Source organism: Anomaloglossus baeobatrachus, chromosome 1 (assembly GCF_048569485.1).
Source record: "Anomaloglossus baeobatrachus isolate aAnoBae1 chromosome 1, aAnoBae1.hap1, whole genome shotgun sequence".
In the NCBI taxonomy this organism is placed as follows: Eukaryota; Metazoa; Chordata; class Amphibia; order Anura; family Aromobatidae; genus Anomaloglossus; species Anomaloglossus baeobatrachus.
Genome location: NC_134353.1, coordinates 495518572 through 495542938, shown reverse-complemented (window position 1 = coordinate 495542938; position 24367 = coordinate 495518572). Strand labels below are relative to the sequence as shown.

General features: G+C 38.5%; 1 protein-coding gene across 3 annotated transcripts in view; it reads left to right on the top strand.

Annotated features, from left to right (window-relative positions):
* Positions 1-24367, top strand: part of CPLX1 (complexin 1) — a 351093-nt gene that overhangs the window by 251745 nt on the left and 74981 nt on the right. For all 3 annotated transcript variants that reach the window (XM_075315640.1, XM_075315633.1, XM_075315650.1), the window contains one exon: positions 7549-7724. In XM_075315640.1, coding sequence (XP_075171755.1) covers positions 7549-7724 — 176 coding nt within the window. The remainder of the gene's footprint in view (positions 1-7548; positions 7725-24367) is intronic.

The following is a 24367-nucleotide window of genomic DNA, read 5'->3' as shown; positions in this document are numbered from 1 at the left end:
CCCCCACTGGACTCTGTATGTACCATAAATTCACTGGCTAGTACGTTCGGCTTTGGTAATGGCAATTACCTTTTCAATAAAATGATGGCCACCCTAGTGAAATCCAAATGGATTCCAGTGTTGTCTGTGGGGTCCATCTTATACTGCCCGTGTCTGTCATAAGACAGACCTTTTACCTTCATGAATTCCATTTGTCTGTTCCTATTATGGAATAGAAAAGCAGTGAATGGAAAACTAGTGTAACCTCAACCCTATGAGTTATTTATGAATTGTTTTATGTCTCTACATTATAGCCCAGTAGATTTCTGTATTTGTGATGACAAATACTTTGAATAACCAATGCACTGTAAATGCATAATAGTTTATATTATTATAATCAATAAAGTGAAAAATCAATTATTTCAATCTAACAGCTAAATGTGTACTAGACCATCATAATAAGATCGTCTTCTATGGATATATCATAAGAAATTCCAACCATTTGACTGCAGCTATTATAAAGTGTTATTTTTTTAAACACTTTGGTCATTGAACTACTGAAGTCTGCAAAATTAAGAGGTTAAAGGGTTTATTCCATAAATAAATCATACCTCGCTCTATTAGAAAATGCTAATTTTTGCAATTTTTAAAGCGAAGCATTTAATAAAATACTATGGGATTGATTCATCAATACCGGCATTGTTCACAGGGCATGCTGGAGTCAGAAACTCCCGATTCATGAAGAGGTGCATGCCACTTCATGAATCTGACAACCGGCATGAGCCACGCCAGAAATCTCAGTCTAGTCAGGGTCTGTAGTGAGATTTTGGGCATACTGAATGCCACAGTTCATCATGAGTTAGTAGAGCCGTGGTGTCATGGCCCTGCCGCACTCCCGTTACACCCCAACTTCACCCATTTTTTCAGACCTGGGAAAAACTGATCTGAAAACATAAAAAGTCACAACATTTATGCAACCAAATTTTGTTACTTTTCAAAAACTTTACACCAGAATTCTGACTTGAAAGATTTGATGATTTAGGCCCTATGTGTATATGTTTTTGATATAGTGCCCTTTGCTGGTCTTTAGATTTTTTCTTTGAATGGCCACCTAATATGTTCTATGCTGATGCTCATTTCCACTATCTAGTTCATCAGAGAAATGGCTATATTAACATTGGCTACATTATAGTAAATAACTATATTATCTATTTGTCTATTTTGTAATTTTTTTTTAATAAAGAACATTTACTACGATTTATAAAGTGTTGCGGAATATATTGGCACTATGGACATAAAATTATTATTACTTTGTAGAAATGTGTTTGTACACTATTGTACTACATTATATTTATTGTTCATTAGAGGCAATCCTCAATAGTAAATTTATAGGGCAATTTAATAACTTTTCTCACTACATATTAAAGCATCGCTAGGCTTATTTTTGTACACATAGGTCTCCCATTTGTCGATAAATAAGATTAAATAACTCTCTTTATGAAATCTCTAAGCATTAGTTAATTGAGCATTTTTGTCATGTGACCTAGTTCAGTAGCATGAATGATGCATGATGAGAAGTTCCGAGACTTAAGACATCTATGAAGTATTTCATCTACAGCCAAAAATGCAATTTATTTTAATGGGGTCAGAAAACTACTTAGCATCATCTTCTCAATAGCGTATTTCATTTTTGATAGATTTCAAGAAGAAAAGGTTTTAACAGTGTAGAGCATTGATCTTTTTGACCTGGGGTTTGCAAGCAAATTCCCTTTATCTCCTGTACAGATGTCAGGTGAATTGATGCAATCATACAGACATTAAAATTATAGTATCCCCAAGGCTAACATGTCAGTGCATCTTCCAGATGTGGAATAACAGAGAAAAATATCATACAAAATAAAAAGCTCTTACTGACGATATACTCAGTCACATGGTGACATGTCAGGAGAATTTTTGGGATCTATACATTTTAAAAACAAAGGAAGAATTGTGATTCTTATTTTCAATTATGTAAATTATAGCAACTAAATAATAATAAATCTTTTCCAGTTTTAAAGTGTACCTGTTAGTATAGTAACTCTCTCACTGAGCGCGTCTCTCTGTCAGTGGTGGATGCCGCAACTGTGCGTATTTACTACACCACTACTTTAACAATCCTTACTAATGAAGGTCCAAGGTGGATCAAAATGACCATTGTCTGGATTGCAAGCACCGCATTAAATATTTCTCTAATTCAGTGAGATTTTCAGTGACAAGATAGTTGATTATGGGGTTGGATCCAACTTGAGCATCTCAATCTACAGAATGAATAAGACTCATGTTATAAGGGGAAAGCAACCGATTGATCAGAGTGCACAGCACAACCAGGAGGAGCCCACCTACATGGCAAAATTTCCCTATTATATTGCACTGCCGATTTCTGGCTGGATAATGAGGAATTGACGTTCTGTCATTGAACTGATTCTTACAGGAGAGCTTATAACTATTACTTTCCTTGTTCTGGGCTCCTCTCAGACAATTTATGAACTCAAAGTCCAGCTCAACTTCTATGAAGACATACGATCAAAAGAAAGAAAATAAGATTTATAAGCTCTTCAGTCAGAAATAGCACATTTGTTTTTAACAGCTGACATGCGTGCCTGCATGTTCCGAGTGGAATCGCATTCCACCCGGAACATTTAACCCCTTACATCTCGCTGTCAAAGTCTGGCAGTGAGATGTATATGCGCGCGGCCATGATTTTCACTTTCGGTGGTTGCCATGGTAGCACAGGGTCATGTGATGACGCCTGTAGCTAACATGACTCGCTTCCTCTCAATGCCGGAATACAGCCGGCATTGAAAGTAAAGCACCGTATCTGCAGTTCTCAGCTCTGTAGCTGTGATCTGCAGATAGGGCGGAGCGATCGGATTGCTGATCGCTATAGCCCCCTAGGGGGACTAGTAAAATAAAAAAATAGTAAAAAAAAAGTTGAAAAAAATAAAATAAAAAAAAACCTAAAAGTTCAAATCACCCCCCTTTCGCCCCATTGAAAATTAAAGGGTTAAAAAATAAAAAATATACACATATTTGGTATCGCCGCATTCATAAATGCCCAATCTGTCAAAATATAAAATCAATTAATCTGATCAGTAAACGGCGTAGCGGCAAAAAAATTCCAAAGGCCAAAACTACGTTTTTTGGTTGAAGCAAGTTTTTCGCAAAATGCAATAACAGTCGATCAAAGTGTAGCATCTGCGCAAAAATGGTACCACTAGAAATGTCATATCGAGATGCAAAAAATAAACCATCAGTGAGCCATAGATCTCAAAAAATGAGAATACTATGGGTTTCAGAAAATGGCGTAAAACGTGCGCCACTTTTATTGGACAGACTTGTGATTTTTTTTTAACCCCTTAGATACAAGTAAATCTATACATGTTTGGTGTCTACAAACTTGCACCGACCTCAGGCATCATAATGACACATCAGTTTTACTACATAGTGAACACGGTGAATAAAATATTCCAAAAACTATTGTGCGATCACACTTTTTTTCCAGTTTTTTCAAACTTGAAATTTTTTTGTTGTTTTCCAGTACACTATATGGTAAAACTTATGGTTTCATTTAAAAGTACAACTCGTCCCACAAAAAACAAGCCCTCATATGGCATTATTGACAAAAAAATAAAAAAGTTACAGCTCTCGGAAGAAGGGGAGCAAAAAACAAAAACGCAAAAACGGAAAGTGCCCGGGGGCTGAAGGGGTTAAAGGAGTTGTGCCACTAACAAAGCACATTTTCATGAATAGGTCTTGGAATAATAATAAATTCCACAATTGAATGTATTAAAAAATGTTCCTGTGCTGAGATAATCTTATAAATGTGACCCTGCTATGTTCTGTGTAATGGCTGTGTCTGACCATATACATAGTTACATAGTTACATAGTTACTTAGGTTGAAAAAAGACCTAGGTCCATCTAGTTCAACCTTCCTCCACCAGTTCTACATTTAGTCACTAAGTCATTTATAACCAACAATGTTATGTGTACTGAGGAAATCATCCAGCCCTTTTTTAAAAGCTGTTATAGTATCGGCCATTACTACCTCTTGTGGTAGTATATTCCACAGTCTGACCGCTCTAACTGTAAAGAACCCTTTCCTATTTAGGTTTCGGAATCGCTTTTCTTCCACTCGCAGTGAGTGCCCCCTGGTCCCTTAGTACTGTCTTTGGAAGGAATAAGTCATGTGCCAGTCCTTTATATTGACCACACATGTATTTATACATATAAATGAGATCTCCTCTGAGACGTCTTTTTTCTAAGCTAAACATATCTAACTTTTTCAACCTGTCATCATATGGGAGGCCTTCCATTCCTTGTAATAGTCTAGTTGCCCGCCTTTGAACTGACTCTAACTTCTGAATGTCCTTTTTAAAATGTGGAGCCCAAAACTGGATCCCGTATTCCAGATGTGGCCTTACAAGTGATTTATAGAGGGGTAACAATACGTTGGGATCACGGGATCTAATCTCTCTTTTTATACACCCTAAAATCTTGTTTGCTTTAGCAGCTGCTGCTTGACATTGAGTGCTGCTGCTCAGCTTATTTGTAATGAGAATACCCAAGTCCTTCTCCTGTTCTGTAGTCCCGAGTTTACTTCCATTTAATGTATACGCAGCTATAGGATTACTCCGTCCTAGGTGCATTACTTTACATTTATCAACATTAAATCTCATTTGCCAAGTATCTGCCCATTCTGACATCTTATCCAGATCTTTTTGTAATATTGTACTATCCAGGTCAGTTTTTAATATCCTACATAGTTTGGTGTCATCGGCAAAGACTGACACTGTACTATCAATCCCATCCACAAGGTCATTAATAAAGAGAGTAAAAAGAATCGGTCCAAGCACAGATCCCTGCGGCACCCCACTGCTGACTATAGCCCATTTAGAGAATGTACCATTTATGACTACTCTTTGTTTCCTATCTTTTAGCCAATTCCTTACCCAGTTGCATATTGTGTCCCCTAGTCCTTGCTTCTGGAGCTTTAGTATAAGGCTATTATGTGGTACAGTATCAAATGCCTTTGCAAAGTCCAAATAAATCACATCAGCTGCATTACCAATATCCAGGTTTGAACTTACCCCCTCATAGAACCCCAACAGGTTGGTTAGACACGACTTATCTTTCATGAATCCATGCTGTTTGTCAGTTATCATATTATTTTCTGCAATATATTTTTGCATGTCATCCCTTAAAATGCCCTCAAAAACTTTGCATACTACTGATGTCAGGCTTACTGGACGGTAGTTGCCTGGATCTACCCTCTTACCTTTCTTAAATATCGCTACCACATCAGCAATCCTCCAATCCTGAGGCACCAACCCTGTTACAAGTGAGTCTAAAAATATGAGATACAGCGGTCTGTCGATTACGGAGCTCAATTCCCTCAATATTCGTGGATGAATGCCATCTGGCCCTGGGGATTTGTCAATGTTTAATTTACTCAGACGTAGGCGTACTTCATCTTGTGTTAAATTAATTATATCGGGTGGTGGACTTTGATTTTTCACTTGTTGAATGATCCCTGGTACAGTCAGTTCCTTGGTGAATACAGATGAGAAATGCCTATTTAATATCTCAGTCTTTTGTTTGTCCTCTATAACTAACTTGTTATTATATTTTAAGGGGCCGATACTATCCTTTGTTTTCCTTTTGGCATTAATGTATTTATAAAAGATTTTGGGATTTATTTTAATGTCATTGGCGATTTTTGTTTCAGTAGCTAATTTTGCTTGTTTGATTTCTTTTTTACATTTCCTATTGATATCTTTATACTCCTGCAATGCTATTTCTGTATTCTCAGCCTTTAAGATTTTAAATGCCCTTTGTTTTTGTTTTATTATACTTTGTACAGTCTTATTTATCCATAGTGGTTTCTTTTTATTCCTGGACATTTTATTACCACTGGGTATACGTTTTTTACAGGACTCTAGTAGTATATCCTTAAACTTACCCCATTTATGTTCGGTATCCCCAGTTACCATGACTTTGTCCCAATCTACACATTTAAGCTCTTCCCTTAATTTGTTGAAATCAGCTAACCTAAAATTCCAGGTTTTAGCATTCCCCCCTGAAATGTTCTATTGAATATTATGTTGAAGCTTACCATGTTATGATCGCTGGTGCCCAAGTGCTCCCGGACCTGTAGATCTGAAATTGTATCCGGTCTATTTGACAGGACCAGATCTAGCAAATTATCTCCCCTGGTCGGTTCACCTACCATCTGAGAGAGGAAATGGTCTTGAATGGTAGATAAGAACTTACAGCTTTTAGCAGAACCAGAAGATTCTATGTCCCACTGAATGTCTGGATAGTTGAAATCCCCCATTATAAGAACCCGATTATTATTAGCTGCCTTTTCAATTTGTTCCAGCATTTCACCCTCTATTTGTTCAGGTATGTTAGGAGGCTTATAGCAAACTCCAATTAGCATTTTTCCATTATTCCCCTCCCCATGTACATTTACCCATACTGACTCTACATTGTTGCTGTTCCCCTCAATGTCATCATACAACACAGGTTTTAGGTTAGATTTAATAAATATACACACCCCACCACCTTTTTGGCCTTTCCTGTCCTTCCTAAATGTACTATAACCCTGTATGTTTGTCACCCAGTCATGGCTTTCATCCAGCCAGGTTTCCGTAATGCCCACCACATCATAATCCATGGTTAACATAAGAGTCACCAATTCATTCATTTTGTTTGCAAGACTTCTTGCATTTGCCAGTAGACATTTAATCCTATTAACACCTTTATTACTCCTAGCCTCCCTACGTTCCTTGTATGTCCCATCCCCCCTAATCCTTCATTGACCCCTACCGTCTCCCTGTCTCTATCTGCTCTATCTATCCCCTTATTTGCTCCACTACCCTCCCTCCCCCCCGATCCTAGTTTAAAAGCTCCTCCATCCGTCTGACCATTTTCTCCCCCAGCACAACTGCACCTTCCCCATTGAGGTGCAGCCCGTCCCTACCGTAGAGCCTGTAGCCGACTGAGAAGTCGGCCCAGTTCTCCATGAACCCGAACCCTTCCTTCCTGCACCAATTTCTAAGCCACATATTTATCTCCCTAAGCTCCCGCTGTCTTTCTAGTGACGCTCGTGGCACCGGTAGTATTTCTGAAAACACCACCTTGGAGGTCCTGGACTTCAGCTTCTCTCCTAGTTCCCTGTAATCATTTTTAAGGACCTTCCACCTGCCTCTAACTTTGTCATTAGTACCAATGTGCACCATGACCGCTGGGTTTTCCCCAGCCCCACCCAGCAATCTGTCTATCCGATCCACAATAAGGATTTTTGGAAATTTACACAACTCATTTCTTGCTAATTGCATGTTCACCATTTTTTACTACTGAAAGCATATTATAATAGGTATAACACAGATAAACATGTAAAGAATATGTTTTAGACGTACCACAGAACTAAATAGATAAACAATTCTATATTTTTTATCTGATTTATTAAATATGCTAGAATTACTAATAAATATACGTTTACTAAATTGCATCAATTTCATTTATAGGGGCTACAAAAGACATGGGAAAAATGCTTGGGGGGGACGAAGAGAAGGATCCAGACGCCCAAAAGAAAATGGAAGAACAGCAAGAGGCTCTACGTCAGCAAGAGGAAGAAAGGAAAGCAAAATATGCAAAGATGGAAGCAGAGAGAGAAACTATGAGGCAAGGTATCAGAGATAAGGTAAGCACAGGAAAATCAGCTTCAGCATACATCGCCTGCAAAATTACAACTTAGGCCATACTAACTGTGAAGCAAAACTATTAGTATTATCATTTATTTACACCATGGTTTTCCTGCTTCAGTTTTATATACAAATCTATATTCTAATACATAGCGAGCATATAAGCAGTAGAAGCAATGTAGTACTTGAATTGGCATGTATAATGCAAGTGCAATGGACTTATTTTTGTAATCCAACTGTATTTCTTCAAGATATCAAGTGACATTAGTTACTTTACACTTAGACAAAATTAGCACAAGATAATTGCACAATGATACAACCACCATAAGTATTGCTGCAATATATACACTGTGTGCACAATTATTAGGCTAGTGATTGTTTTGATGATATCATTGTTTTTCTTCATATTTTCCAACTCCATGCTATATAACCTTGAATACTTATTGGATGTAGCAGATCAGGTGATGTATAATTGTGTAATCTTTAGGATAAAACGTCCTTTATTAAGGTGTACAAAATTATTAGGCATCTTGTTTTCCTCAGGCAACATGGGTCAAAAAAGAGATTTAACCGACTCTGAAAAGTCAAAAAATGGTAAAGTCTTATATAGGGATGCAGCCCTCATGAAATTGCAAAGATATGGAAGCGTAATCAAAGAACCATCAAAAGTTTTAATGGAAATAGTCAACAGGGTTGCAAAACACATGTTGAAATAAAATATGCTTATTAATTGCCTATTTAAGAAGAATCAAACATGAAGCAACCAGGAACCCATTATCCCCCAGTGCTGTAATATTCCAGAAATGCAACCTCCCTGGAGCACCCAGAAGTACAAGGTGTTCAGTGCTCAGAGACATGGCCAAGGTAGGAAAACTGAAACCCAAGCACCATAGAAAAAGGCAAATAAGCTGAAACATTAAGACTGGGCCAAAAAATAACTGAAGACAGATTTTTCAAAGGTTTTATAGACAAATGATAATATAGTGACCCTTGATGGTTTAGATGGATGGGCCTTTAGCTGTATAGATAATGGGCACAGACCTCTACTTAATCTCAGACACCAGAAATATGGGGGTGGGATACTTATATGGACTTGTATTATCAAAGATAAGCTAGTTGGACTTTTTCAGCTTGAAGATGGGACTCAAAATAAACTCTGAAACCATCTGCCAGTTTTTAAGAGAAACTTTTTTAACCAGTGCTACCAGAAAAGTCTACGCCTTGGAAAAAAACGGATTTTTATGCAGGGAAATGCTCCATCGCGTGCACTGAATGTAGGAATATGCATTAAATGAAAGACTAAAGACATAGCCCCTTCCTCATCTGACCTAAACCCTATTGAGAACCTTTGGATCCTTCTTAATTGGGAACTTTATGGTGAAGGGAAACAGTACACACCTCTGAATAGTGTCTGGGAGGCTGTGGTTGGTGCTGTCTAAAGAGTTGATAGTCAACAGATTAAGAAACTGACAGACTCCATGGATGGAAGGCTTATGACTGTTACTGAAAAGAAGGGGGGGCTATATTGGTCACAGATACTGTATATTTTTTAAGCGTTCGAAATGCATTTTTGTACACTTTCAGCAGTTTATTATTTCTACATTTCTACATGAAAATAAACCATTGAGATGGGAAAATTTACATTACATTCACTTAGTTACATAACAATTCTGCACACTAATAGTTGCCCAATAATTATTTACACATACATATTCTCCAAAATAAGAATATTCAGGGTTCGGGTTTTTTAACCTTTTGAATTTACCAGTAGCACTGTAGTTGATTAATCATAAAGTTAATCATCAAAAATACAAATGTCTATTCATTGTGCACACAGTGTAGTGTTAAAAGGTGTCCTGTCTCTTTGACCTCTTAAGTTCTCTGTTATGCCTATTAGAGGGAAGTTTAGAATTAAAACTTTCCTGTTTCAGGTTCATATGTCCTAAAGAAAAGAAACCCTTTAACATAACCAAGAAAATAAAATCTTATATTCTTAAAATTATCACCGAAAACATGTCTTTTTATTAAAAGTAAACAGTTGTCGGTTGAAAGATCTGTAATCTAACTTAAGTAGGAGATGTATACAGGATAGAAAATGTATAAGTGCAGTAATTGCCATAAAGCTTCAGCCAGTATTTGGTGCCTATTGTATCAACTTTATACCAACAGCCTTATGTTTTTTTCTAGTCAGTTGCATGTTTAATCTGTAATGCTATTTGATTCTTAAATTGGACATATTGGGATGGATTCATTAAAGTTAGCATTTTTGAAGCCAGTCTTAATAAACAGGACCACTGGAGTAAGATGTCCCTAATTAATTGAGAGACTCACAACACTTAATGAATTAGGATCATCATACAAATGGGAAATGCCAGAAGTTTCCAGTGAAGAACTATAATACTTTTTTGTAAATCCCAATTCGAAAAAAGAAAATATGTTTTGTTTTGCTCACCACAAGTATGACTACATGGCGAGCCTATTAATCAAAAAACTGTGTTTGGACAAGGAAATCTGGGTAAGAAACAGAAAAACACTGAAATTAGATCCTTGGAGAGCAAGGGTAAATAGTCAGCAACTCCATTCTGCAAGTTAAACAAACTTTATTCAACTCATATATGTTAAAAACAAATACATAATAATAAAACAAGACATCTTGAAAACAGGTTACTTAGCAGACATCTTCAAAATCTATGTCTAAGCAGATCATAGTCATGCCATGCTGCTTAGACAAATTGATTCACTATTTATAGGATAATTCACCTTTTTTCTGGATGTCCTGTTTTTTTTACTGTGTTTTGGTTTTTAACACAATATAGATTAAATAAAATGTTTTCCTTTTAATACTGTTGTGGAGTGCTGGACTATTTCTCCTTGCTGTTTTGGGATCAACTTGTAATGCATTTTTTTAATTCTAATTTACATTATTTGTGCAATTTTTTTGCAATATCTACAGGTGTTTTATGCCCGAATTCTGGTGAAAATACCTTCATGTATCAGGTTTATGTATTCTTATAATTGCCCTACTGTTCTTTATGCAAATCATCTAGAAATAATTTCTAAGCTTTTAAGTTACTCAAAATGATGTGAGAGTTTTGCATAGTCGTGATTTTCTATATATCAATTTTATTGATTTGTTTTCCTTTGACGTATAGATGCTAGAAATTTGCTGCAATGCATTAAGATCAGTCACAAGTTATTGTCTATAGCACTTATGTTTTTATGTAAACCTAGTCTTGTTACTACCAGGAAATAATAATACATAAATAAATGCATTTATAGGGGGTTGTATGACCCAATTTCAGATAACCTATTTGAGCAGGCTTAAGGATGGAGAAGGAAACACTCATCAACCACTCTCTGATTTTTAGGTCAGGTTCACACCATGCAGTTCAGTACAGTTTTTAATGCTTCATGTGTTTAAGCCTAAGCCAGTAGATCCTTAAAAATATAAATATAAGACACAACAAAAATCTTAAAGACTACATAAAAAATGGCAATATAGGAAACCACATAAACATTACGAAACCTCCATTACAAAACTTCCATAGACACATAACTTAATTTGCACTTGTTAATACGAATATGCTTGTAATACAAAAAAAAAACAGTAACATGCTACTTCATAGAATCATAGAATGGTAGAGTTGGAAGGGACCTCAAGGGCCATCCGGTCCAACCCCTGCGAGTGCAGGTTTTCTTAACTTATCCCAGCAATATGTTTATTGAACTTCTGCTTGAAGATTTCCATTGATGGAGAGATCATCACCTCCCTCGGTAGCCTGTTCTTCTCTCTGACTGCCCTCACTGTCAGAAGGTTTTTCCGAATGTCTAATCTGAATCTCCTTCCTTTTAGTTTCATCCTATTGCTTCTTGTACTTCTTTGTACTAATGAGAATAGGGTGGTTCCCTCTGCACTGTCACTACCTTTCAAATATTTGTAAACCATTATTAAATCTCCTCTCAACCTTCTCTTTTGAAAACTAAACGTTCCTAGTTCCTTTAGCCGGTCTTCATATGACATGGTTTGCAGACCTTCTACCATCTTGGTTGCTCTTGCTTACATGTTAAAAGAGTGTTACTATTTCTTCCGACATCGCTGCCCTACACTGACAGGTCTCTCCCTATATTTTACAGCTATTGTAAAAGTTGGCTGTTGAAAATGTTAATATGACACCTTTTCATCCTTTCTATGCCATATTTCTTACTTCCAGCGCAGTCAATAAGACAAAAAAAAAGCAGAAGAGCAAAAAAAAAACACAATTACTGGGATGCGTTGCAGTTTAACAATACATATGTCCTCCAAATCGTGATGTACTTAACCTCATAATGTGAATTGAAGGGAAAATTAATCACATTTGCTTTTATGTGAAATATTTTTATTTGGGTGTTTCATGATTAATTATGATGACATTACTTTAGATCTGGGAAAAAAAGGAGGCGCATGCAAAAAAATGTACACAGAAAATGCTGAAAATTCTACCCAATAGGAAAAAAAACTATAATGTGACCCTTTCAGTGTGTAAACACATACCCACAATTTGGGGTAAGGTTGCAATGTAAATCCAACCTTAGAAATCTACACTCTTTGAGAGAGTGTTTAAAGCTCGTTATGTACTATAAATTGCATTCTGATGTAATCTGCTAAATTAAAACTATAATGTATTTTGTTGAAAAGCACATGCACATTAATATTTATGTTAGTGCTTAAAATTGCTTTGCATTTCTAAATGCAATGGCATTAACACAGCTTATTTATGTCTTGCATCCCAAAACAAGGCAATTAATCCTCTTTCAAGGACATGCAGATTGTTCCTTTGTGCCCCAGTGGCTATTTATGCCTCCACAACCACTGGTGGATACGTCAGATACAGATTGTAATTACAGAGTCATTTATTCAAGCCTCTTATCAGCACATGGTATAGAAATCATGGCTCTATGGAATAGGGCTTGGATAGTACCATTGCAGAATAAGCTTGAAGATTAGAGTTAGAGTTAAAGGGTTAAAAATAATTGGAAAGCACATTGGATAAAAATTGAAATGTGCATTTTATAAAATATTTACGCTATTTATTTGCCTAATTATTATTATTTTTTTATTACTTTACCTGGTTAAATTTATCCTAATGTCTTCTACATATTATCTTACATAATCCTAGAAAAATAATAAATGCTATATTTTAAAAACCAAGTGAGAGAAATGCAAAGCTTAGAGCGGCACATTGATTTTGCCTATTTGTTTATCTTTTCCACTTCTCCTAGGGGATTGATTAACACTTATTCTGTCCAATACCCGGAGGAGTGTCTAAGCAACTCGGCTATGATTTAAGCACCTTGTCAGAGAGAACAAAAGTTTCACTTTAATTCCTTTCTGTTGGCTGCTCTCTGTAAAAGATTACTTTGAGAATTTAATTTGCAATGTATGCAAAGTACATGAACGCAACTGGCAAAATACAGGTTCAGATATCTGTTTTGGAAAATGCAATGCCTACTTGAAGCTTCAGTTACAGTACATTTGCTTGTACTTTACACATCGCTGAAAGGATGGCATTGTAAGGTGTTAAATAATAATAGACATATAAATATATTTATGAAATGTTACCAGTGGGAATTTTGAAAAATTCAAATAAATAATCTACCATGTATGTGAATCTTGTACATCAGTTTTCTGCAGTACCGGCAAAATGATGAACAAAGACAGAGGCCTGTTGGGAGTTGTTCTTGGAATGTGAAGTAGAGCGATCCCCAAGATGTATATTCTTTTTTTTTTGTTTTTATTTTCTGTTTCTGGGAAATAGATTAAAAACTACATTTATCTTTTTTTTATCAGTTTATCGTGGGTTGCCCTAAAGATTTTCCAGGTACAAAGAATTTGGCCTAATAATGGGCTCGCCCCCTGAATTTAATTTCCCTGTTCTTACTTATTATGAATGTTACTGATAAGATAATATCAGTAAGGACAAAAGGTTTAATGTGGAAGTCAGTGATTGATCACTGTGGTCAGATTGGCTATGTTTTATAAACTGAAAATGAGAGAACACTACAAAATTCATAATACAGACTGCAGAACATTTAATGTTTTATCAGTTTAAAAAATTGGACCCAATTATTTCAATCTACAAAACTTATTAAAAACAAAAAAGGAAAACTGGTCCCCACAGGACAGACCAATGATCATGCATTTCAGACCCACAGAAATTATGTATAATCAACAAAGGATAAAAGTCTCTCAATAGTTTATGTACTTTGTGTAGAAAAGAATAAAATCTACAATTCTAGCAGGCATAACAAATAAATAACATAGATCCCAAAGACAGATTATCAGAATTTGAACCCCTTAACGCATACAGCATACAGTCATGGCGGGGATGTGAAGCAGTGTATGGTGTATGGTTTACAGCTTCTTACACTAAAAGCAATGCTAGCAATAGCTGGGAGCCTAGATTCCTCACATTGTAGAAGTGTAACCCTTTAGATATAGATACCTTAAATAATCGTGACCACTTCATCTAAGTAAATAGATCACAGTTAAATTTGGGCGACCAAAATGGTGTCATGGCCTAATCTTTACTCCTAATCCTAATCCCTAGTCTGTTATTTTAGTACTTTTAGTATGCTCTGCCCAAGGCAGTCCCATACTCTTTTACTATAGGCAACAACACACTGCAATACAGAAGTATGGCACTGTAATATACTACGGTAGCAATCAAGCATTCACATCAATGGAAGTATAGTTTCACAAAAAACATAAAAGCAAGATTTACAGCTGTTGTGGAAACCCCTTTCCTGGGAGAGCTAATTTAGGGGGAGATACAAAGGGATCTCCAGATCTGCCAATGTTGGTCCAATTAATAGTGATGCATCGGAGACAAAAACATAAGAACACACAGCCAATGTGTTGTGAATGTCAGTTATGCTTTTGCTCCTGTGAGGCTCCCTCTTGTGGCCAGGAATGGTTTGGACAGAGACCAGGTGTGCTGGAGCAATGGGCGTTTCCATTGCTAACTCTCTGCCTATTTAAACCTTGGCCTACTGGCAGTCTGAGCCAGTTATCATTGTCCTGTAGCTCACCAGCCTTTTCATCTTGCTTCTGACCACATCTACCCCAGATAAGTGCTTGATTCTTTCTTATGTTGTTTTTGTTATTTTGTTCTTATCAGGGTTGTCAATTATTGTGGTTATTGTCAATTTATTTGCATGCAGGAATCTTACCTCTCTGTGGCTTAGCTGGGAAGCTCTCTGCAACTATGTTTGGAGTTTTGCTCCTATAAGTCCATGTGTTTGTTGCTTCTTGAATTTGTAATTGTTCCTGTTTTCTGTTCATTGGTTTGGCAAGAGCGCCTGATATAGGACGGAGTGCAGATCATGCGATCTGAGGACCTTTTTGTACTATCAGGTATTTGGGTTTTTGTAAGGTTTTTCTCTGGCCACCATCAGCTCCTTTCCTATCCTTTCCTATTTAGTCAGTGGGGCCTCACATATGCTAATCCTATCATCCATCTGTGTATTGTATTTTCCTATATCACCATAGTCTATGAATGTGGGGGGCTTGCTATACCTTTTACGGTCTATTTCTGAAGCAGAGAGTTATTCATATTTCCTTCCTTTAGGATAGCTAGTTCTCCGGCTGGGTTCACGGTGCATAGGATGTTAGTTCACCCCTCAGCTACTTCTAGTGTTGATGGTTAGTAAGGGGATGGCGGCCAGATTAGATACCAATGCTCTTGTCACCTTTTTGCCAATGATCTATTGTTATCTTCCATGATGTCCATGTACCAGGCTTTGACTGAATCTCAGATGCCCAAACAGCAGTTTATTAAAATCACAAAAAAAGGGGACGGCTTAGTACATGACCAAAAATGGAATGAAAGTTGGAAATAACCAAATCGTAAATTAGAGATCCTGCTGAATTCCTTAAAACTAGATCTGTCCAGTTTTCTAGACCTTCAGTAGCAAAGAAACGTTAGACAAAGACATCTTTAACAGAGACTACACTCTGTATTATTGCTTTTATGCATAACACATAAAGCTAATACAAAAATATCTAAACAATTTATGTAATTAGATATATAAATTGCTTAAATAATAAAACAGGGCAAGGTATAACATTTTTACCATGACACAGCTTATAAAAAATCCCAATTTTTCTACTTGTTATATAAAAAATATAGGCAATAAAAAATAAACCTATTTGGTATCACTATGTTCATAGCAACTCGAACAATTAAATTATCATTGTACTGTCCCACAATGTGAACATAGACATAAAACAATATCAGAATTGCTGTTTTTCTTTGTCACCTCGCCCCAACCGCAAAAAAATAAGAAGTAAAATTTGGTAAAAAAATAGGAAACGCTACAGTCAGAGAGATATCATTTTGAAAATAAAAAGTAAAATTTGGGGCAGGAAACTGCTTGATACCTCACATTTCATGGTTCATTTTGAAAACTCTTCTTCCCATCAGTTTATAACATGCACACTTCTTCCCTATTGGATGATTCTATACTAAATTTTGCTGAACATTTTTGAAGCTCATTGCCCTTAAACTGATTATTTTTGGAAAACTTATTTTGTGCTCTACAATGTAAAAATCAACTTTTCAAATATACCAGAAGCAGTTTTCCAGTTGGTTAGATACCTTTCTTAGTTATAAGCACTAGATTCTGTGGAAACGGGAAGGAATTTTTCCCCTAATATGAGGTTTTTGCCTTCCTCTGGATCAACATGGTAGGCTATGGGTTGAACTTGATGGACTTAAGATTATCTTAAACCTTAGATCTTTGAAGATGTAAGATAGAAAACATTACGGAGATCAACACATATGGGGCCTTTTCCCTAATTCATTCTTGCCAGATGTGGTCCCCTTCTCAAGATACTGTAGGTATTAATCTCATAATTGGCACCTGCATGTATTTATATTATCTCCTTTAAAACAACAATGTTTACACTGAAAAGATAATTTGTGCATATAAAAATATTTTTTTCAGGATCTGACAAATATTTTAGAATTCACGGAATTAGAATTTGTTACTTTATCTAAATGCAAATTGATACGTTTATGCTTGAGCATTGTTGTTATGTTAATTGAAACATATTTCATTTCTACGATTACATGCTGTTTTTAATTTATTTTTTCTTCCAGGGTACTGTACATCATTTGAAAATGCCATTAGCCAATTCTTTAACCTTTCTATAATAAACATACTTCATCATCTTTAATGGTTCAGCTAAACTGAAGCTGCATTAAGCCATCTCCAAATGAATGGATATGTGTATAGGTAGACAATGCAGTAATATACAGTATATATAAAAATACAAACAGGAGGTATTACAAAAAAAAATCTGCCCTTACATATCATAATCATTGACTACAGAAAAGAAAATGGATTACAAATAAGAGGTGGGGTTTGGATTGGGGTAACAAAAACTTGTCCAAAATTTTTTACCCTCAAAGAAGCTCTCATATATTTAAGATAGTCTGTTGTGCCACAAAATCATTTATGGTAAAAAAAAAAAGCACGAAACAAAAACTTTGCTTATTTTTAACTGTAGTTTGGCAAAGCAAAGAATATCACAATGTGTTTACAGAAAGGAGATCCAGAGATACAAGCAAGTTTTATATTCACTCAAACACGTTCCGGTGCTGGACTAATGGATTCCTCAAGGCTAACCCAGAAAATACAGCTGCACTCTATAATGATATAACATGCAAACATTGAACATATGAATTTGGAATTGCATTACTAGTATGTAAAATATGTTAAAAAATTAGGTACTGAGCACACAAATTGGCCAATTTGTGAAATCCAAACAGACAGCGACAAGGCATACCCCTTTGTTGGGACCTTAACCTTATCTGCCTTTACCTGGGCTGAAAGGCTATAAGGTTAGGGTTCCAACAAGTTGTTGCTGGCTGTTAGATGTTGCACTACCCACAGAGGAACGCGCTAGTGAACCTACAGGACCACAGAGGACTGTGGCATCTGACCCCAGAGACAGACTCGGATAAAGCTTTAGGGAACAAAATCATTTTAATGATCAGAGCACGACCAGCACCAAACAACACAGGGTCCTATGGTAGGGTCCAGAGTGCAGGTAAATTCTTCACAGGAATAGTCCTAATACCCGTAGGTATGGCCGAATGGCAATGGACAGCAAGTGCGACCTGAGCACCAGTGAAGTCCGGTCCAAAGTGGAGGTAGATGGTAACACCGAGCCAGGCCTTGATCCAGTAGTATGAAGGATGTTGATACACTCAGTAAGGACCTCCTCTGGCAGTGCAGTGCAATCCAGTGGGCTGAAGTGGCGTGGTCCCAGCCGGACAGGTATGGCCTCTGTGGAGTGCAGTGACCCAGATATGGATTGGACCTGCAGACAGGTACGGCCAGCTCTGAGTGGAAGCAACGCATAGAGATTAGGAACAGGAGCAAGGTTAAACAACAAGGAAGGGGACAGGGACCTGACGGGAAGCAACACCACACTAAGGCACAGGAAGACGTTGCTCAGGCACCTCCCAGAAGGAGAGGCTTCCTTATATATCCAGTGCCTCTCTGTAATAGGCTGAGAAGCACTTCCAGGTTAAGGAGTACTGGCCCTTTAAATCACTGCAAGATGCAATGCTTGTCGCCTAAGGAAAGTCCTGGAAGACCTGTTTAGTGCATGTATGTTTCTTGATGAGCAGGCCACAGACAGAGAACTGGAGGAGGATCCAGGGCTGCAATTGAGTGAGTACCCTGTATGGAAGGAAGAACAATGGAATAGGCAGACTGTACGGAGCTGCGTGCTGGGCGCTAAACCCCTGTCCAGTAGGGGTCGGTCCCATGGGTCGGGGCATGACATTAGACTCTCATGAAGTGGTCAGCTTGTGCGCTAAGTACCGCATTTTTTAACATAGTTTTTATAGCCGCAATGCTTTTCTAAATTCATATATTCAATATTTGCATGTTATAGCATTTCAGACTGCAGCTGTATTTTTTTGGTTATATTGAATGTTTGTTTCAGCTTGCACCTGTTCACACTTTTCTTATTCTGTTTGGAGGTACTGGTCAATTTTTTTTATCAAGGTTAATAACCAAATCATTATTTTTTTTACCGTGATAAAGGCACCGCTCCAGTGCCGAAATGTGTTTGAGTGAATAAAAAAACTTACTTTTATTCTCCGGATCTCCTCCTTTCTCATACACCATGATATTCACCACTTTGCCAAACGGCTATGTGGATGATACTCTCCTCCAGCAACAGGGCTGCAGTTATGGCCCATCAGGCTTCTACAGGTGTTGTGCCCTTAAACAACCTCTACAGGAGAGTGTTACCATTACCTTCACCCCCATTTTGCTCCTTATAGTACTGCTCTATCTGTGCACCTTTGTGCCATCCAGATCTTCCCTGTTGCCAAGTGTAGACATAGCCTAACTTTTGTAACATATCAAAATCTAGTCAATATTCATATAGTATATATGCTGGGAATTTTTGTAGCTTATATGATGAAAGTTTTTGTGCGGTCCTAGTTATCAACATATGGGAAAAAGGTCTTTTTGACATACAGGCATTTAGACTGGCCTATGCTTTTCACAATGTTTATTTTTCTTGCATGGGATTCTTTGGGTGCCATTTGCCTCTTTATACTGTCCAGTAGACCACATCTGACCCTATTGTTTGGTACATTTGACACATGATTTCACTGATTTCAGTGGCATATGCAATGTAAACAAAGACTTATTTATTTTTTCTTTTAACTCATATGTGATTTATATACTGTGTATTGTCCTTTATGTTACAGGTTTTATTATATTATTATTATTTATTTATGGAGCACCCTTGATTCCATGGTGCTGTACATGAGAAAGGGGTTACATATAGAATACATATACAAGTTTCAATAGACAGACTAGTACAGAGGGAAGAGGGCAATGCCATTGCAGGCTTACATTCTAAAGGATTTTGGGGAGGAGACAGTAGGTGGGGTGTAGGTTGGACGGCAGCTGCGCATGGTGGTGTGGTGACAGCTCTCCATACCGTGGTGGGGCGGCAGCTCCGCACGGTCGTGGGGCGGCAGCTCCGCACGGTGGTGGGGTGGCAGCTCTGCACGGTGGTGGGGCAGTGGGGTCATTGAAGGTTATAGGCATTTCTGAACAGATGAGTTTTCAAGTTCCGTTTGAAATTTGCAAGTGTAGTAGATAGTCTGATGTGTTGAGGCAGCGAGTTCCAGGAGACTGGGGATGCTCGGGAGAAGTCTTGGAGTCCGTTGCGTGAGGAGTGAATGAGAGAGGAGGAGAGAAGGAGATCTTTGGAGGAACGGAGATTACGAGTGTAGCGAGAGATTAGTTCAGAGATATATGGAGGAGACAGATTATGAATGGCTTTGCAGGTCAGTGTTAGTAGTTTGAATTGGATACGATGGAACATTGGGAGCCAATGGAGAGATTTGCAGAGAGGATAAGCAGGGTGGTATTGAGGAGAGAGGTGGATCATTCGGGCAGCACAATTAAGGATGGACTGGAGAGGGGCGAGCGTGTAAGCAGGGAGACCACAGAGGAGGATGTTGCAGTAGTCGAGGCGGGAGATTATGAGAGCATGCACTAGCATTTTTGTAGATTGAGAATTGAGGAAAGGGCGGATTCTGGAAATATTTTTGAGTTGAAGAGGAGGTGGTCAGGGATTGGATGTGTGGTATGAAGGACAAGGCAGAGTCAAAGGTCACTCCGAGGCACTGAACTTTGGGTGCTGGGGAGAGCGTGATGTTATTTATTGTAATAGGTAGATCAGGTAGAGAGTGTAGGTGAGATGGAGGAAAGATGATCAGTTCAGTTTTGGCCACATTGCGCTTTAGGAAGCAAGAGGAAAAGAAGGAAGATATAGCCGATAAGCACTCTGGGATTCTGGACAGCAGAGAAGTGACATCTGGACCAGAGAGGTAGATCTGAGTGTCATCGGCATATAGGTGGTACTGGAAGCCATGGGACTTTCTGAGTTGTCCCAGGCCAAATGTCTAGATGGAAAAGAGTAAGGGTCCCAGGACAGAGCCTTGAGGGACGCCAACAGAGAGATGGCGGGATGAAGAGGTTGTGTGGGAGTGGGAGACACTAAAAGTGCGGTTGGAGAGGTATGAAGCGATCCAAGAGAGGGCGAGGTCTCTGACACCAAGGGAAGAGAGGATCTGTAGTAGCAGGGAGTGGTCAACAGTGTCAAAGGCTTAGGATAGGTCTAGAAGTAGGAGTATAGAGAAGTGGTTGTTAGCTTTGGCAGTAAGTAAGTCATTTGTGATTTTAGTCAGGACAGTTTCAGTGGAATGATGTGGATGGAAGCCGGACGGTAGGTTGTCAAAGTGAGAGAGGAGAGGTGGGAGGAAAGTTCAGCATGGACGTGCTGTTCCAGGAGTTTTGAGGCAAATGGGAGTAGTGATATGGGGCGATAGCTGGTAGTAGAGGTTGGGTCGAGGGAAGGTTTCTTTAGGATGGGTGTGACTGTTGCATGTTTAAAGGCAGAAGGGAAGATACCAGTTGTTAAAGATAGGTTGAAGAGATGGGTTAAGGCTGGAATAAGCATAGCGGTGATGTTGGGGAGGAGGTGGGATGGGATGGGGTCAAGTGCGCAGGTGGTGAGGTGCGCTTTTGAGAGAAGATGTGCAAGCTCTCCTTCGGTGATGGTGGGGAGGAAGTTTATTGGGGAGGGGCAGTGGTTTGTTATATGAAGGGGTTGTGGTGGTTGAGCAGAAAAGACTTGTCGAGTTTGGTCGATCTTTTCTTTGAAATGTGTAGCAAATTCTTCTGCGGAGATACAACCTTCAGCACTTTAAATTTGGCAAATTGCATTGAAAAATACATATTCAAAACTGAATTTATATAGCAAGAAATGTACACACAAGCTGCAATAAACATGTGGCGCTACTTAATGCGGTACGCACTGTATAATAAATGAGACTGTTTCCATTACAATCTCATGCATTGATACAAATTGTAATTTTCCTTCAAATCAGTTGTTAATTGTCCACTCAAGAAAGCCAATGTAAGCCAGAGTAGTTTCGCATATAATGTAAATAGATTACATTTACTTGCCTAAAGCACAATATGAAGCTTTGCAAATTCTATTTAGCTGTTGTAAATATCATAGAAAAGAACAAAACAATATTATAGGCAAGACTCCCTACCAAGAAGAAGCAAATTAAATTGACTGCAAGGAATAAACAAGTGAAAAAAGTATTTCTTTCATTGAAATATTTGCATCAAAGAAGAGACCTCTCAATCAAGCTGAGCTGGCCAGGAAAAAGCCAGAGGGGCAATACCCAGTGGAAATTTTGCCCCTGTTTTAAAACTATCTTTTCACTTTATTAGCATGATCCTATAGTGACAGGCGTTATTGCTATTCCAGCTCTCATACCTACGGTACTTCCTTCAGAGTATCTGCCATCCGTCTGCATAAGGTCAGGAATTGTAGACCTAAATGTGACATGATGTATTATTTTGTATTAAATAAGTCTTCAATGATAATTCAGGGTTAAAATTTACATACCATGCTCAGACAATATATTGTGCCTATGAACGGGACTTAATCAAATGTAAACAAATGTATCAGAATCCTGAGTCCAGTGCTGACAGTGAGGAAACAGTCTTAAAAGGAATCTGTCAAGCGATTTATGTTGCCCAAACCATGGAAAGTGTGAATCACAGCCTAGTTGCACAATTGCAGCCAAGTATATTATTTTCTAGTGTTTCAGAGAATATAACATTTAAAGATCTGGTCTGGGACATAGCTAGCGACCAGACTAATCCAGCTCTGCCCCCTGCCGGCTTCTCCTAGGGCTGCTGGTCTCTTTCTAGGTACATATAAGGGAGATGTTTTGGCTCTCATGGTTAGGTTGATCTTCTAAGCTCTACATGGGCATACAAGCCATGTGCATTGGTGCAGCAGGCAAGTGAGACTTGTGAGACATGGTAGTAACAGCACTGAAGGCTGTAGGCAGATAGGCAGGTAGTAGAAGCACTGGAGGCCACAAGCAGACAGTAGACTGGTTAGCAGAGAGTAGAGGCACTGGAGGGAGGCTATAAGCAGACAGACTGGGAAGCATATAGTAGAAGCCCTGAAGGCTAAAGCAGACAGTAGACTGGGAAGCAGATAGGAGAAGCACTGGAGGGAGGCCATAAGCAGACAGAAGATTGGGAAGCAGATAGTAGAAGCAATGGAGGCCACAAGCAGACAGGAGACTGGGAAATGGATAGTAGAAGCACTAGAGGCCACAGGCAGACAGAACACTGGGAAGCAGATAGTAGAAGTACTGGAGGCCACAATGTAACATCTGCCCTTGACCACAGGCTCAGAATGACTGTCACAGACAGACTAGGGCTAGCCACCAAGTCGGCAGGATCTCAAGAACCCTGGGATTTGCAATTACACAAGGTCCAGGATATCAAATAAAAACTGATGATGGTGGCGAGGTACAAAAACAGCAGGCAAGAGAGTAGTCAATGAGCAGGCAGAAGTCAAAACAAAGGGCTCAATAGTCAGAACAGGAACCAGATACTAGAAGGAATAGAAAACTATCTCTGTCAGTGACCAGCAGACAAGAGGGGGAGTTAGAAGGGTGTGGTGTCTTCCCATTGACTGTAGCTGACTGGTGGTAACTTCAGCTGAAAGACACAGGCCACCTACAGTCAGCCAGTGGTACTGCAGGTCCTAGGGAAACCCGGCCTATTGGATGAGCAGAGGCTATGCCCACCAGAGCCACTGCTACTAACTCCTCTGCTATCACCAGCACAGTCCATAGCGGAAATACGGTGGCAGCTGGTGACCGAAGCAGAAGGCTCAGGAGCAGACTCCAGTGAGGATGTGACACACAAGCAGACAGTAAACTATGAAGCAGATAGTAGAAGCACTGGAGGCCACAAGTAGACAAGGGACTAGGAAGCAGATAATAGAAACTCTGGAGGCCACAAGCAGACAATAGACTGAGAATCAGATAGTAGAAGCACTGGAGACCACAGGCAGACAAGACACAGGAAAACTAAAAGTCTTAATACCAAGGCACAGGAGTATGTCTTTGTGAGCCTTATATAGGCTCAGGCAAAAAAATCAAATGGGAGCAAGCCAGGCCACCTGCAAAGTCTAACGTGCAGCACAAATGTGTTCATTAACCTGGAGTGAGGTTAGGAGAGACCTGTCAATCACCTGCAATGGTGCTTGGAGAAGCCAGCCAGGGGCAGAGTAGGACTAGTCTGGTCTCAGATCCTGATTTTTAGAGTATATTTTCTGAAAATCTAGAGCTTTTCAGAGAATAATCTACAGTACATGGATGAAATTGTGCAGCCAGGCTGTGTTTCATATTGCCCACAGTTTGGGCAGCATGAATCGCCTGTCAAGTTCTCTTTACACTGGCACCAAGCAAATGCTTTAGATGTATATGCCATAATTAAAAAAAAACATTGAGGACCTTCTTCACCACGTATTCACTACAACAAAAATAACAGAACTACAGTGATTCTGTAATATCACAAAACTAACAAAGGAAGATATCATGCTATTGTAAAAACTGCAACCAGTCTAAAACTGTTTGTTTGGAGAAGAAGTGGTATGGCACCTGTCACATCTTCATAGTAGGTATTGGCGTATTTTAATTTAGCCTAAAGTAAGACCTGGACCTTGAGAATTTTT